Raw genomic sequence first — 17,814 nt, forward strand, 5'->3', positions numbered from 1 at the left:
CTGGACAATTGTGTCCAAATATATACCTCAACATTCCAAATGCCATTGTCAAACTTCTAGGCTTACAGGAAAGCCGCATTGAATGTCTGGTGTACATGTTTTCGCGTTTAAAACTTCGGCCTCAACTTCGCTAATACTTGTATATTTACCTATTGGGGCATGGAAGAACCTTAATTAGAGTAATTTTTTCCATTTTTCCCTCTCTGTCTGCAACATGTTCTGGTCAAGTAACTGGCTCATATATTTCTTATCTTCCACATATTAGACCTCTCCTGGCATTCTCGCCACTTATTTGTGCCAATGCAACAGCTCTTCTTAATGTCGCCACATCTCTGGGTCTTTGTTCAGATCTAACTCCTCCATGTTGAATGGCTCTGCCACCACCAGGAACTGATCTAGCTGTTTGAATTGGAGCTGGTCCTGGCTGTTGCTGCTGCATACTCAGAGACTTGGGTCTTCTCTCACCTCTGGGTCTACACACCTGTTCTTGAGGCTGCTGTCTCTTGGCACATCCTCTTGCATGGCCACCACCCTGTGGCTGATCTTTTGACATGGTCAAAGATTATTATTGTTCTTAACAAAACAAGATGGAGTAAATGACTAGGTTAAACTTTTCGCAACTGAACAGGTCTGAACGGGTCACTACTTTGGCATTCTATCCTACTGATTTTCTTTCAAATTCTAACATTAGGTAGTAGAATGCCAACACATTCATGAGATCCAAATTTAAATCAAATTTCACTACTACACGAACTGTAACAAACTAAAACAAAACTTTATTATATGTGGTCAGAGCAACCGTATCGTACATCCATACTCTTCGGAAACAGACAGTCAAGGCAACAAACTTTCGTGTGCTTTTTACAAGTGTTGACAGACAGTCTTCTGAATCTCTGGCGGCAGCAGACACACTTTTAATGGTTTTCAATAAACTACATAATTCATAAAACAATGGTTTTTTTTATGCAGTGGATCAGAACAAAACCATTGCTGAACGAAAGGCAACGAATTGTCAATAATAAATACATGTAACAGCCTTTTTCACTAATACTGTCAGTGTTTTGTATATATATGTATCTAGAAAATTTAAAATATAATGTATTTAAGTCTAACTATATTGTTTGTACTGTAATATTTGCAATCTCATTAAAATAATGATAGTTTCTGCACTCAAAAGTCTTCTCTCTTTTCTGCTTTGAGTTATTGAGAGTCTGCTGAATTTAATTAGGTCTATTGTAATTTATATAATATTTATATTTCATTAGTCAAGTTTTATCTTGATAATTGTTCTAGCCATATCATCTGATTATTTCTATAATTTAGGCTTGATTTTCTATATCATTTTATTTAATTATTTTACAAATCTTAAAAAAAAATATTGAGAAGAGTTTTGTGATATTTATAATTTATTAATTTTATTAGCTAAAAATAATTGATTTCCATTTAGAAAATTAACAAATACTAAATGAATAACCTTTTACATAAAAAATTAGTGTGTGTAAAATTACAAGTAGCAATGTGATTTAAACTTTCTATTATTCATTCTTCCATTCTTTAGGATTTATATCAAAATCTTTCATTTTTTGTAACATTCCAATCCATTGTCCAAATATTCCAAAATCAACGATTCTTTGATAGAAAGTCAGATATTGAGGTTTGAGATAAGAACACTGTGATGGATATAACTGACAGTCAGGATGATAATTGCCAATCCAAATAATAGAAAAAGCAATTAAATTAAGACGTCGAACTGTTCCTTCATTAACACACGCATTTAAATATTTCATATGATTATCAGCTGTAGGATTCCTAATAGCATCATTTAATATCATTATATCATTTGTGTATTGTAATAGTTGATTTCTGAAGTCAGTTTCATCTGGATTTGTTTTAATAGCATATGCTGTTAAGCCAATTCCTGGGAAGGAATACAAAAGCACTAAATTAATAAATCTATATATTATTTTTTAAAAATGCATGAATTATCAAAATTTTAGTTAAAAAGGGTTTTAATTACAAATTGTTTTAATTTTAATAATAAAAATTCATATTTATTACATTGTAAACAAAATTTTATTTTTAAATCAGGAAAAAAAAATTTTTAAATTTATTGTTGTAATATTTTAACATTAATTAAAATAATAATATAATAAAATTATTTCTTGCACAGTAAGATTTTTTAAAATTTATAATGAAGTCATCATAATTGGGAGGTGGCAAATTTTGCCTATAAGGGAATTGTAGCAGTAGTAAAGAGATGCAGAAATCCTATATTGTTGAAAAACTTTTTGAATTACTCTTGTCCACCTCAATATTGAAAAGGTCGAGGCGGACGAGTAGTCTCAAATGAAAGGTTGACTCTGTTGTAGAACTGTTATTTTCCTCATGTGCGTATGAAAAGACAAGTGAGAAGACATTTTTTTGTAATGTCTTTAAGAATTAAAAATTTTTGTTCTGGCAATTTTTATCAAATGTCATATTTTTTTAGTAGAGAACATTGGAACTGTTCCACATACATTGTTTAGTTTCAATTTGGTCCTTTGTAATTTAATGTCAAGAAGCTGTGAGCATACAAATTCCAGATGGCAGAAGCAATTTTAAAGATCTTTCAGAAACGTGTCTTCTAGCATGTCTTTGAAAAATGACAAGTGTTTAGATAAATGCATTACCATTAAGATGCCTACTCCAAAAAAATACCTTAATATGTTTTTGTTCAAGTAGGTATAGTATTATAAAGAAATCTGAGAAAGTTATTGCACATATGTATGCAATGTAAAAAAATTAAATTTTGTCAATGTTGAAATTATTTTTTAAAGCAATCAAATGGTGATAAATGTAAGTATCACCATTTGATTGAAGAACCTCAGAAGTACAGTAGAACCTCGCATAACGAGCAATCAAATTTTAAAAAAATTACTTGCTTAATGAGCGAAGTTTTGCATGACGAGGAGGGGGAAGTTCCGGATTGTGCGCATGCTCTATCATGCTATTTGTGATTTTTTTTTTTGTTTTCTGCAAATTGAATTTGTATTCCAGGTTGGTTCACTCTGTACTAGAAGAAAAGATGATGATGATTCACACTCCTTAACAATGTTTATTGTATAATTTTCTTTGAATAAACATTATACATAAAATACCGTATTTACTCCCTTATAAGACGATCTCTCATATAGGACAAGGTGTGACTTTAAAGATCAAAATAAAGACAATTAGATTTATTAATACAATTCTAATTTTATTTCATTTAATTGCAAATAAATTATCATCAAATGCATGTATTGAGGCAAACAACCATGTTTCCTTGACAGTATCACCTTGTTTACTTGGATGCCCTCCATAGCTTCATTACAATTCTCCTCTTTTTCACTCTTATTCCACAAAGCATCATTCTCTGATTCGTCGAGTGAATTTAAAATGCAGTATTTCCTGAATGACTGCTATCAGCTTTTGAAGAATGCTTTTCCACGTACCTGATACCCATGTAGCAAAACCAAAAGATTATAATGCACATGACAGGAAAAAGTTCATTTTTAATGACTAAGAATGTACAAATATTCATTAAAAATACCAATTTAACAAATATGAAATAACTACTTTATAATCATTGCTAAGTGACCAGCTATTTTCGGATCATCTCTAAAAGCGACATTCACCTTGACCTCGATAGCACTTTGCTATAATGGCAGGATGACCTATACACATTATTCACAAAAATTATTGCAAAAATGCAAAGGATCCTTCTCTCGTGCATATAGGACGACCTAGGTTTTTGAAGCAGTGAAAAATGAATAAAAATCTTGTCTTATACATAAGTAAATATGGTATTTGAGTATTTTTCTTGGCATGGAATGCATTATCATATTGTACATTAATTTCTATGAAAAAAATTGTTTTGCATTACAAATAAGGAACAAATTGTGTTCATTAAGCAAGTTCTGGAACAAATTGTGTTCATTAAGCATGTTCTGGAACAAATTGTGCTCATTAAGCAAGGTTCCACTGTACTAAGAAACTTCAAGTAAAATTGTATAATAATCATTAACTGATTTGAAAGCTTTCAACATGGGAAATGAAATCAAATAATTTTTAAGGGTGAAGATAGTATTCATAGAAAAATAAATGTATAATCTAATAATCATGTTATATATTTGAGGAATAGGATATAATCAACTGTCCCAATAATAATGATATTGTTCTTGATATCAAGTATTTTTACACGTTTTTAAAATCCTATGAGAATTAAGAGAACCAGATATCAAATTTGAGATTGGCAATTGTGATTTGCTTGGCCAATCTTGAATCATTTGATTCATTGGGAAAATAGGCAAAGATTAATTTATAACTATTATTGGATAATGTTGTGTTAATACCTCATAACATACTAAATAAAAAAGAATAAGAGAGAATATAGTACTTTATTTGGAAGATATTAATGCTCTTTAACAGTTGGTAAAGTTGAAGAAATGTTTTTGACCTGGTTAATGGGCCATCTTCAAGCATATACAGATGAATTTATTGTGTTTAACATCATCCATTGTTAGTGGTGTATTGCCTAATTTAGGTGATTAACTACAGTAGCTAATTCATCCTTTGGAAAATGTTAATTTAGAATTTATAAAATTTGTATTTATTTTTCTATGTCAAACATATATTCTATAAATAAAATTCTGAAATTACTTATTCACAGAATAAGATGGTTGCTTATTCAAAATAATAAGTTATCCTTTATTTTTTGATACTTAATGTTTGAAGAATTATCAATAAAAATATTACCTCCAAAAATTGTTAATGTTTTAACTGGTTTTGTCCTTGATTCATTAACAATATCATCTGCCACCTGTTTATAATCTTGGAATAATACTTTCCAGAATTCAGCTAGAAATTAAAAATTATATAAGAAATGAATAATAATTTCTTTTAAAATCTACAATAATTTTTCATTCTAAAAATAAGCATTCAATAAATTATTAAATAATGATATTTAAGAAATTATAAAAATCAATTTTTCAGTTATCAGATGCTGTATCAATGACAAAAGTTACTAAACCAATTACACAGTTACCTTTAAAGTACTTTAAACTAAATAAAATTACTTTTTTATGACCAAAGAGTTTTAAAAAATTTGAAAATGGTAATTATTAATTTGTTTGTTTAATTTTCATAGAAATTCTTATTTAAATTTTTAATGATGCTAAAATGTTTTGTTCCTTCTTTTTAAGTTGTTGTTTTCATAAGAAACCACAAGACTGATATTATGTGAAAATGACAAGATTTTTATGATGGACTTTCATTATAAATCAAAATGTTTTAAATAATAATTATGTACTAACTTTGACTACGGGGATTGGCAACAGGTGACCTGTAGGCTTGAATATAATTACATAATTCTTTTTGAAACTTTCATTACAAGAAAAATAAACATTTAAATATTAATGTCTATTTTACAAAGACCTATACATTCTGTTTGGTAATGTCACATGACAATGTCTTTGTGTTGGATATTTTTTAACACTTGTTTTTACATAAACAAAACAATAATAATAAGGATAATATTTTATTGTGTTGGTATTCCAGCATGACATCAGAATTTTCAGGATTCTCTTTAATAATTCTCTTAAAAAATAGTCCATCTCTAACTGTAATATCCTTTTGTAATTTAAGTGAATATTTGTGGCTTGTTTCTTCAAACTAAAAAATGTAATTTGGATCATGAATCTGAAAGGTGTATACTGTAAATGTACTGCTCATCTGCTGCCAAATTTCCCAAGTGTATTGAATTAAAATATTGTGGTTCAATCTAAATCTGAAAATCAGAAAAATTAAATTATTTAGAACCATCCTGTATTGTTCTATTCAAAGTTTATTTACAATAAAATAAAATTTAAAATTCAATTCAATTCAATTCAAAATTTATTCGTAATAAGGCGATAGCCAGTTACAAAGGATGTTTTTGACAACAATCGCTTGTTATTAATGTTAAAAAATACACTAGCAACACAAGTCAAACCAAGCATTATATTCCACATTTAGTTACCAATTATAATTATTTTAATAACATCAATTTAAAGTCATTTCAACCTATACTGTAACTGGTAACTTTCTTCATACACATGGTTCTATAACATACAATACCATTAATTTATATTACTTATGTATTCAATGAATTTGATACATTAAAAATTTGTGGGCCTATTTATATAGTCTATAAATTATGTCTATCTTGGCTGTATGGAATATTTCATACATTGCTCTTTCATTAGTGCACCCTGTTAACATATGCAAGTCAAGATTGTGTGCTAGTTCCTTTGCATCTTTACAGCCACAAAACATGTGAAATTTTGAGATTATTTTTTGGCATCTTGGGCAAATACTCTTTGAAAACTCAATGAAATTATTATTAATTAATATTAATTCTTTGTTTATTCTGAGTTATATGAAAAATATTTTAACATTAAAAGCCAGGTTAGTTAACATGTAGTTATTAATAAATGGATACTCAAGAATTATGTTATACCAATCCGTTTTCTCTCTTGTGAATATGTCTTCTATGTCTTGTGATAAGGAGATTTCGAGCACATTTTGTATCAACATTTGGAAATGTTGTTCACTTATTTCAGGTAAATCTAGGAATATTTTAATAGAATATCCAAAGCGCTTTAAAATTTGTGCAATTTGTGACACCCAGTTTTTGCTTTGTACTTTAATCAAAGATTTTCGATACAATTGGTATAATAATACAGTTGAAAGATTTCGAGCGTCTCTTATTTTAAATAAAAATTTCATGTATCTCCTTATTAAAGTAGCACTCAATCTAAACCTGCTTAATTCCAGTCTTAACACGCTACCTGGTGTGTTGTAATTCAGCAAAAAAATCTTGCGTACAAACCTATTTTGGACAACTTCTAATTTTTGAAAGTTCGTAAGGCTCCAAATTGGGGCCGCATAGCCAATGGAATTCATTATTATAGAGTTAAACAGCCGGAAATGAACCTGGATGTTCTTTATCTTTGCCCAAAATTCTTCTTAATTAACAGCAATAATCCACCCGCTGGACGACCCTTTCCACACTTCCTCTGAGCTCCGCTGAACAACACCGTGTTTTCACGTTTTAACACCTCCTCGTCTTCTTTATTTAGATTAACAATCCAGGTTTCCGTGAAGCCACATATCGTTTGAGATTTTATATACTCTTTTACTGACTTTCTATGCATTTTCCCCCGGAGACCTTGTATATTCCAAAAACTAATAAATAATTTGTCTCTAACGTTATTAGTATATCTTATAAATGCAAAATTATTATTGCTAACATCATTGACTCTATCATCCAGACTTATGATAGAGTTTTGAACCAACTGTAAATTATTTCCAATTGAATCAGAATTAGATGTATTACACCTTATTTCCCCTTCCTTTCCTAACTCTGCAGTCAAACATCTCCTAAAAAATGATTTAATTGGATGATCTTATTTGAGGCAATATCGTACGTATATACTAAGTTATCTTTTATGTAATAATCATCTCGTACTATTATTTTTTTCCCGTTTAACTTTTCTAGTTTAATTCTGGCCTGTAAATGTTTTTTCCTTATCCTCGATCTCCTACATAAATCGGCAGTAAAAATTATTTTTTTCTCATTCTCACCAACTAAATTCGGTTTCTTTCTCCAAAATTCTTTAAGAATTAAATTCCTTATATTTACAGACTCTAGGATTATTTTAACAATAGGTTTATTATTAGTGCTATTTAATTTAATTAATCCTTCTATTTCAACATTTTTTAATTCTAATTCATTATTAATAAATGAATTTATTTCTTGTAAATAATCTAGTGTTGCGAATGGATAATTTATAATAATTATGTTCTTTTTAGTCTTTTCATTTGCTAATTTGTCAAACTCAAATTCGAACATACCTTTAAGATGGTCATTAGTTTCCGATTTTTTATCCAATTCTTGTAGCTTATATCTAATTTCCGTCAATTCCTCTTTATAACGCTTATTTTCTTCTTTCAATATATTTATCTCAGATTTAATCGATTGAATTTCGATATTTAACCGACAAAAATTATCCTGGATTAGCTCGTAAATAGATTGCAATGTATATGGAGATTTAACTGCAGTTTGTAATTTCGGTTCATTTAATGGTTCAAAATAATCATGAATTGTTGGTTCTTTCGTGAATACAGACGGTTGTTTACTCTCTTCTTCTATTTGGTGGTAATCTATACTTAAAATTTCTACTTGTTGGTTTTCTTTCTCCTCGTTCTTGGAGCTTTCCTTCCGAGGTCTCCCACGCCCCTTCTTTTGCATATCCTGATGACTTATTTGTTGTGGGGAACGGGGGAGAGGACCTGGATTGGGCTCAACTCCAGCAATTATTAACAATATTATAATCAAATCCAGGGATAAACCATTCGCCAATTTCTCTATTTTACCGTCGAACATATTCCTCTTCCTTTGACACAATTGTATTTTAGTGTACTAAGTATCAGCTACTTTCAAAAGTTCACTCTCACACCAGACGAGCAACTCACATCCCCCTTAAAACAAAATCAATAAAATTTAAAAAGAAAATCTAATCAAATTTTAATTTTTCTTGCCTTTGCATTAACAAAATCAGAAAGATTGTTTTGATGAAATCAAAGTTGATATTATTTGCTAGTTGACATTCTATAGACAAGACAAATTTGATGTGTGTTCTTGATCACTTGTTGAAAACTTTTTGACATATATGTGATAAAAATATATTGTAACAGAGTTATATTACTTATCTGAAGGACTATGTACTGGAAATATGAGAAGACACATTTAGAGGAATGGTAAACATATGCCCATAACAAATAGACATAGCTATGGAATGTTCAAGGTCATGACCAGGCATCAGTTTGAAAGTGTTATCAAGAAAACAGGGATTCCTGCCATCAGCTCGGGTCATCCATCAAGTTGACACGTAGCACCATTTTAACCATTGGTTTAAAACAGGCCTGGCCAACCCAAATTGTTTCACGGGTCACTTTGATGACACGTAACATTACGGTGGGCCACAGTTTAGGCAAACATGCTTTTAAAAAAGTAAAACAAGCACAAAATGAATAAGATTTTATTGTTATACCAAGAGTTTGTGCATTAATTCAATGAAACATGCAAATTTTCATTTATTTAATTGTTTTGGTATACACACAACAGGAAACAAGTTTTAATAGATATATAATATCGTTTAGTGGGCCACACAATTTAATGTGACGGGCCGCAGGTTGGCCAGACCTGGTTTAAAAGGAGAATCATCATGCACTGATGGGAAATTGCAGGGACGTATTGGGGCAACATAAATTATGGCAAAGGTTGCCAGATATTTTTAGTTTTTTGTCCACAACACACAAATGTCGCAAGGTACGAGGAGATCCAAGTGTCCCTCGTGCATCACACTTGCCCATTGCTAATACATCTGACATCAAGCAGAAGACACTAAGAACTTATAAGCAGATAAAAGAAATGGAACCACCCAATCAGCTATTATCATATTAAATCTGTTTGTTTTCTCCTTTAATATAAATGTGCATATATTTAAAAAGAATCTTTGATAGAATAAAAATACAATAATATCACTATTACGATCAATATGTTCATTGCAGCTTCCAACAATACAGTTAAAAGAAAGATTATTTCACATAAATGAGCAATTAAAACTCAATTTTTTCCGTTTTTACAAACCGAATACGTTATACTTACCCCATCTTTCTATTCTACCACCTTTATATTTTTCAGGAAGCTTAAACTTCTCTTTGATAGCTAAAAAGGAATTTGATAATCGTTTTTGCAATATTCGAAACGAATTTCCTGTTAAATAACTCATTACTCTTGACTTAAAAACACATGGATATATTTATGCCAAATTCCGAACAGTTTACTAATAAAAGTAGCCAAAAGCCGTAAGTAGAGATTTTAATCGACTAAGCTGCCACATAGTAGTCAAAATCTGAAACTCGCTCGAAAAATTTATCCTTTTTCTGTTTATTCGGTTTTTCTATTAAAAGTATATTAATTTTGCTGTGATCAGAAGGATTCGAGAATAATAATAATTTGTTAACAAATATGAAGAATATTTTCATGGAAATAGTTCAGATTAACCTCAGAGGGAATCATTTTAAAAATCGTCGTGCACTAAATTTTGGCTAAAACTACTCATTTCTAAGAGCCGACAAATTAGCTCTTAAAACGGTCTTAAGAAAGGTTACTAATTAATGGGTGCGTTTGTGTCTCTGCCGTGATGGCAGAAACGCAAACGCACCCATGTAAACGCAAATGTAGGCATTTGGGAACGACGGTGGAAAAAAGAAAAAGATGGCGACGGCCATACTATCAACAGTATCGTGATGGAGGAAACTATGATTTTAAAATATGCGATTTTAGAGAGAGAATTTAAAAAGAGGCTACCAACTGTAAAATTTAATCATAAAATGGGTTGTCTGGCAGACAGAGCATTCAAAGTAGCTACCGGAATGCCGGATACCATTCGTAAAACATTCTAGATGACACTCACATCATCGCGTGAATTGATGTGCGCTTTCACAACTTCTAAATTTTCATTTTTAAAACCATATAGTGGACACTGAAACGAAAGTATCTGAGCCATGAAAGATACCATGTTGCTTTCTATCGTCAACTACTACTACAAGCCGCCATTTTTGCCGTCCGACGGCGGCACTCCATAGAAACGCGTTCAGCAGGAATTTTAAAATGGATGCCATGCCGCTCACGCAGAGTTCCGCGGTGGAATAACAGAATGCACTCAATATGGTTGGGGAGCAGAGCAGAATTTTTTTGTCTAAAGCCGCTTTTGCTCATTAGGGGTGCGTTCTTTAATAGCGATCGTTCCGCGTCGCCGCTACTACGGGAGTGCGCTGCCGTTTGTAGGCATTTAGGAACGACAGTGAAAGAAAGAAAGATGGCGGCACCCACACTATCGATACTATGGTGATGGAGGAATCTATTACAGTCAAACCTGTTTTTATGCGGGGGATAGGGACCGCATTAAAAAAACGCATAAAAAAATCGCACGAAACTTCACGAGGGGCTATAAAAAATAGTTTTCGCAACACATTTAAAAAATATTTTTTTTATGCGGTCAACAGGGACCGCATAAAAAAAGTCTCACATAGAAAATAACTCAAAACCGTACGAAATAGAATTTATTGACAACAGATGTCAGCACTTGACTGCATCGTCTGGTCTATCGTCTATTTTACATATTTTTGTCCAGGTGGTGTTTTGTTGACTTAAAAAGTAAATTATTTCATTTTTCGCATATTCATGCAATAATATTACTATAATAAGTTCATTTATGCTATAATAAGTTTATTTAGCTATAATAAGTCAACGTGAGACATGACGAATCGAACGAGACTAGTCGCCAACTATACCGCACAAATAAAAAATCGCACAAAAAAAACCGGACAAATTAAAAATTCGCATAAAAAAATCGCACAAATAAAAATCGCACATAAAAAGACCGCATAAAAACAGGTTTGACTGTATTCTAAAATATGAATATGAGCTTTTAAAGGCAAAAGAAGGGGCCCTATTGTAAAATTTAACCATAAAATCGATTATTTGTTGAAAGAACATTCAACATAGCTACGCAAAAAATTAGAATGCCAGCTACCATTCGAAAAAAATTCGAGAAGACACATCACCGCGTACACTCTTGATAGCACAATATGCGGTCTACAATATCTATAATATCTACATTGTTGTAACAACTAACTTGCGCTTTCACAACTTCTAAATTTTCATTCATAAAACCACATAATGGATCCCGAAACAAAACTATCTGAGCCATGGAGGACGCCATTTTGCTCTCCACCGTAAACTACTGCTACAAACGGCCGTTTTTGCCGTTCGACGGTGCGCACATCCATCGAAATTTAGGAACGCGTTCCGCAGGAATTTTTAAACAGATGTTGCTCGCGCAGAGTTACGCGGAGGAATAAAAGAACGCACCCTAGGAGAGCTGCGGTTAGATTCAGACGGAAAGCAGGCTGAGTATGTACGAAACGTATATAAAACTGATACGTAACCCGAGTTCTAAATATAAATTAAGATCCTTCTGGATATAAGTAAATTTAGAAAAAGAAATTGTCGAACCTTTTCTCAAAATTTCAAAAGTCGCACTTCCGAATAAATGACGAAAAGTTAAAAAGATAAGAGTGAATAAAACCACTGAACACAGGTCGCGAGTTTGCGCCCCGCCAACGGGTAGGCACATGGAGTTTTCCGGGTTTTATTCACGTTAGTAAATAGGAGCCATTTTTCCATAAAAGACCGCCCGGGAAGCATTTCCTCTCGGCAAATCGCCTATGTGTCGCGTAGCCGTAATCAAATAAAACCAATTATATATCCTTAACACCTTTTCTGGAGAGGTTTCACCCTTTTATCGGTCCGTCGTTTGTCAGTCGCTATTACTATTGCTTCTGACTTCGAAGTTTCGTGTGTCAAAATTTCTACGCTATCGCTCATCCTCCCAACTTTTAATAGCACCTTTTCGGTTTTCTATTGAACGTATATATATATATATATATATATATTAACTCTTTCCGCCCAGTGGGCACTAAGAGGGCCTTTTATAGCAAGCCCATTATGGGTTCGGCTAGGCCTATAATGGGGCGGCCGAGAGGTGAGGGACGGGGACCGACATACCTGGACGGACCACTTCCCGAAAAATTCCTAAGGATTTTTTCGACCCGTCCGGATTCGATCCCGGGTCCCCCAGGGCAGCAGGCTGCTAACCTTGACCGCTCGGCCATCCGGCCGCTCTATTGAACGTATTGTGCCTTATATCAAGTTTTAATGAAATCTTTATTACTTAGGAAATGTATAATAACATTTTATTAAAAATCCATTATATATTTTTTATTAAATATTTCGATTATGAAACAATTCTTAAACATTCCAGAATTGAGAATATATTTAATGAGATACTAAGATTTGAGCTTTGCGATATGAGAACTAAAACTTAAAAGCTGGGTGTTAATTCATATTAAAATATTTAATTTCGGTTTAAAATTAAACAGTAAAATAGATAAATGGTTTAGAAATTTCTGAATTATTAAAAATTCATTATGTAATCGTGAATCATGTAATGATTCACGTTGCATGGCCTTGTCTAGTTCGTCCTATTTTGAAAAGCGTTTACTTTAATGACTTCACTTCATAGTCATAAATTTACGGTCGGTTGAAGGTTACTTGATTCGTCATTGTAGAATTTCTGCTTACAGTTTTCTATATTAAGAAGCTTAATCTGGCTTGCTTTAAACAAGGAAAAACATTGATAAAAAAGAAAAGAATTGTTCGAAAAGCTATTCTATATTATGTTTCTTTCAACAACGAATCAAAATGATTTATATAGATCCATATAATACACAAATTAAATCATGTGTTTAATATTAAAACACTGGATATACAATTTTAATTATCCTACCATATTTGCAGTTTTCTCAAATGAAAATAAATTTAAATTAATAGCTTTTCGAAAAGAAACATAATGCGAAACATCATTATTTTTTAATGTTCTATTAAGACAATAAAGAAAAATATATATATTTGCTTTAGAGAAATCTGTAATGTAATATTTAAAATATGTTTGTACATTCTGCGTAATGCATCATATATTGAAACTTAAGATTGGAAAAGTAAATATACAAAGACGATTCAACTTCTATCCAGAATTTTAGTAATAGTGATGTAACTGTATATATACTGTACATAGTCCAAATTTATGTTTTTCTCCTCTCTACGTAATCCCTCTCCCACTGACATTTTCCTCAATGGTTTTTGTGACCACAGTATACCTACAGAATAGAAGTATTTTGGCTGGTGTTGCAGTCATTATATGACGCAAACGCTGATTTCAAAGTTTTTCATGCAGTGGCTCTTGTCTCCCAAAGTTCCTGTCTCTTAGAACTTCCTTTAAAGGGAGATAATGGCACGGTTATAGATCCGGACTGTAGGCTGTGATTCAGAATTTCCTATCCAAGTCTACTATGCTCAGAGCCGTGTTCCGACACTAGTCAAAATACTTATACATACATACTTCATACATACTTATACTACAAATACTTGTACAGTAGTCCATCTTTACTGTCGGCCGTATGGCCGAACGGTCAAGGTGTCCGCCAACCGCTCTGGAGGACTCGGGATAGAATCCAGACGGGTCGAAAAATTCCCAGGAATTTTTCGGGAGGTGGTACGACCGGATATGTCGACCCCCGTCCCTCACCACCCGGCCGCCCCATTGTAGCCTGGCCGAACTCATAATGGGTTTGCTAAAAAGAGTTAAAAGAAAGAGTTTAAAAAAAAGTCCACCTTTACTCAAGGAAAAAATGTTAGGCTAAAGGAAAATTTTTGATACATACGTATGCAAAATCGTGCTTTTTATATTCATATATGACTTACGATAAGTAGCCTATAAATTTCGTATAAGGAAGTAATCGATTATTCAATGCTTCGGGTTTCTACAGGTAAAAAATGGTTACGTTATATGGAAAGACAATACACACTCATGTCAAAAAATTAAGAATAATCGTCTAGTTTGTAAATGGGAGTCCAGGCACATTCTATAGAATGATTCTCGTCTGATTAGTCTGGAAACTCGATACAGTCTCATGAGCATCGTGTAAAGAAACGAATTTGCAGATGATTGCATTATGATCTGTGATGATATTATGCTTAACGGACGCACTGAGTTTCATTTATTTTTATTTGCTTATTTTCTTAAATTGAAGTGTTATGTTAAGTTAAATTTTTATTTATGAAAATATTGCTTATCTTAAAATTATAGTACAGTAGAGAACCGAAAATCGGAATCAATTGGGGACTGGGGTTGTTCAGATTAGGGATTTGTTCCGATTACGGTCTATGTACGAAAAAATATATTAACCTGTCCGATGTTCAAATTTTTCTCCGTTGCGTGTCGCTTCGTGTTGAATTTTTCTCGTTGCGTGTCGCTTCGTGTTGAATTTTTCTCTGTTGCGTTTCGCTTCGTGTTGAATTTTCGTCGATTTTAAGCCTAACGAAAATTTTTATAATAATAATCGAGGCTATCGTATCGTTAAAAATTATTTCTGCATTTTGTACAAACAAAATAAATATATTGAAGAATATAAAAACATGAAAATTATACTTTAGAAGTAAATTTAGTATCAAAAACTTTCGATTCAGCACGACACAGTCCGACTGAAAATCGTGCCGATTACCGGCCATTCCGATTACCAGGGTGCCGATTTACGACTCTCTACTGTACTTCTAAAACCGTTATCGATAACTACTGAAATTCAACAGATACAGATTTTATTGCAGGAGATTCACGTGGTTTTTTCTGAACAGATTTATATTAGTTACAGGTGAAATAGAACTTCGTAATTCAATCTGTTTTAAATAAATATATATTAAAATATAAATTTTTTTACATCTACATGAAAATGAATATAATAAATCACTAAACGTAAATTCATATATTTTGAATGCGGTGCATTTATTTTTTACACGGAATTAATTTTACTGAGTACAAAATCTTGTATAATTATCGTATTATATTCATATATTTTTAAAACTAGATGAATAGATCATATCTACAAACTTGTTGGACACGCCTAGGTCGCATTAAACGCGAAGGATCTAAGCATTGGGAGACTCTCGTGGGACCGACTGATGCCTCCGCAACCTCCCAGAATAGCGAAGGCTGAGAATGAATTAATAAATATTTTTAATGTAATTTATAAATGTAGATGCTTTATAAAAGCAATAGCTAGTAATATAGTTTTACAGTAATTCTTTAATCTTGAGATTTCGCTTATACTATATATTTAATTCTACATTGTTTTAAAAATTATTTTAATAGTATTATATTAACCTGAAATATAATTTATTTTCATATAAACTCGTCTAATAAGTTCAGAATAATTTACTAGCATCGAAATTGTTCAGAAACGAGAAACGCCATTTTAAATACAATATTTTTGTATTTAAAATGTATTTACTATTTAAGAATATTTTTGAACTTTTTAAGAAAGTCTCGCGAGAAATGAAATTAATTTTTGAGGAACGAGTAATTTTACATTAAAAAATTGTTTTAGAATTCAAAATAAGACATCAAATGTACTAATTATTAAAAAAAATTTTTTTTTAAATATTTAATTGAAGGCAAAAATTAATGAAAAAAGCTATTCAGAAGAATATTAAACGTTATAAATTATGAATGATGATTTGTCTTATGGCTTTGATTTAAAATGTTTCATTTAAGTGTTACGTTGAATTCATAACTAACTTAAAATAAATTTCATGTTTAGAACTTTTATAAGCATTTATATTGTTTATTGATTCATTCAAATATATTCTCATTACAATATATTTTTTTCAAATTAAAATCTTTTTTCTGGTTAATTTTTATTATTATAAACTTTCTAATATTAAATTTATGCCAGGAAGTAAAAATCCGTCAAAACTATAATAAATTTTTAACGAATAAAACTTTTAGTAGTATTTAATATAATATATTAATAATGAATCTTAAATTTATTTAAATATATATTATATATTTAAATAAATTTAAGATTTCATTATTAATTTCTATTGTAAATGACAACTGAAAATAAATCATTTCATTGATAACCTTGACTTTTATTTCATAATTAGTATATGATACAGACCTACATTATAGAAGTTATAATCAATGATTTATCAGAATGTGTGTCATAACACGTGTTGAGAAAATTTACCCCTTACAACGACTAAAATATATCGCGCCTACTAATTACGAAACGGCACTCGGCGCAGTATTTCTTGATCAATAATTCATAAATCAATTCAGTAAAGAGATAAATTATACTGATTTTAATCAACATTAGATATAATTTTATTTCATCAGTAGAGAACTTTTTTCCATTCTGAAATTATATGGATAGATAACTCTAGAATAAATTACAACGATATCAATTTTAGGGTGTTGACCTCTTTATTTTGAATTCATCGATTGGAATAATCCAAGAATATCAGCATTAATTTGAATTTGATTGATTTTTCTTGAATACGGCCGAGTTGAGTGAAATAAAATTTATTAAATTTTCTACCATAACTTATAAATATTATAATGGTATATTTAAAAATTTCTGATAAATTATGTAATTAAAAATCTTACTTTTAAAAATAAATTAATCAAATAAAATAAATTCAGAGTATAACAAAGGCAGATGAAGTAAAATTGTATTTAAATAGAAAAAAACGACGAATTTTTCTAGTTAATTAGAATCAATATTAATATGTAGTTAATATTTAATTAATTTATTTAAAATAGTGAAAAACTAGTATAAAGTAATCTTTTCGTATTTTGTGACTATCTAGATCTATAAATTAACACTGTATTTAATATTTATTTAAAATACAGTAAAACCTGTGTAAATCGGACTAGCGAGTACCGAAAATTTTTTCCGGTTTAGCAAGTTTTCGTTTTAAACAGGTTTTTTTTTTAACACAGAAAATCGCTGCGTTAAGAATTCTTCCCGTTTAGGCAGGTTTCTGTTTTATTAAAGTTGCGCTTTGAACAAGTTTTACTGTAATAATAATAACGATTTGTATATACAGTAGCTGTCCGAGATAAAAAGTTTATACGATTATAAAATTTTAATGGAATAATGAATATATTCAATTAATTATGTATGTGAAATGTCTGATATATCAGTTTTATAACGATCAATGAAACTTGAAACAGTGATCGATCCACGTACATGATAAAAAATAATCATCATTTTAACTGTAATAAATTT

General features: G+C 30.9%; 1 protein-coding gene across 1 annotated transcript; it reads right to left on the bottom strand.

Annotated features, from left to right (window-relative positions):
• Positions 1-1,377: 1,377 nt before the first annotated feature.
• On the bottom strand, positions 1,378-10,244 carry LOC136970127 (uncharacterized). Its single transcript, XM_067264520.1, has 3 exons — positions 9,728-10,244; positions 4,774-4,875; positions 1,378-1,918 (listed from the first exon to the last, which is right to left on the bottom strand). The coding sequence occupies exons 1-3, from the start codon at positions 9,849-9,851 to the stop codon at positions 1,536-1,538; spliced, it is 609 nt and encodes a 202-aa protein (XP_067120621.1). The 5' UTR covers positions 9,852-10,244; the 3' UTR covers positions 1,378-1,535.
• Between the last annotated feature and the right edge of the window lie 7,570 nt (positions 10,245-17,814).

This window comes from Centruroides vittatus, unplaced genomic scaffold (genome assembly GCF_030686945.1).
Source record: "Centruroides vittatus isolate TY-2023 unplaced genomic scaffold, ASM3068694v2 contig_1046, whole genome shotgun sequence".
NCBI lineage: Eukaryota > Metazoa > Arthropoda > Arachnida > Scorpiones > Buthidae > Centruroides > Centruroides vittatus.

Excerpts from the sequence above, each read along its gene's own strand:
- LOC136970127 (XM_067264520.1), bottom strand. The coding sequence starts at position 9,851 with ATGAGTTATTTAACAGGAAATTCGTTTCGAATATTGCAAAAACGATTA. Across the intron at positions 4,876-9,727 it reads TGGTAGAATAGAAAGATGGG|CTGAATTCTGGAAAGTATTA; the intron begins GTAAGTATAACG and ends TTTAATTTCTAG. Across the intron at positions 1,919-4,773 it reads AACATTAACAATTTTTGGAG|GAATTGGCTTAACAGCATAT; the intron begins GTAATATTTTTA and ends ATTCCTTCCCAG.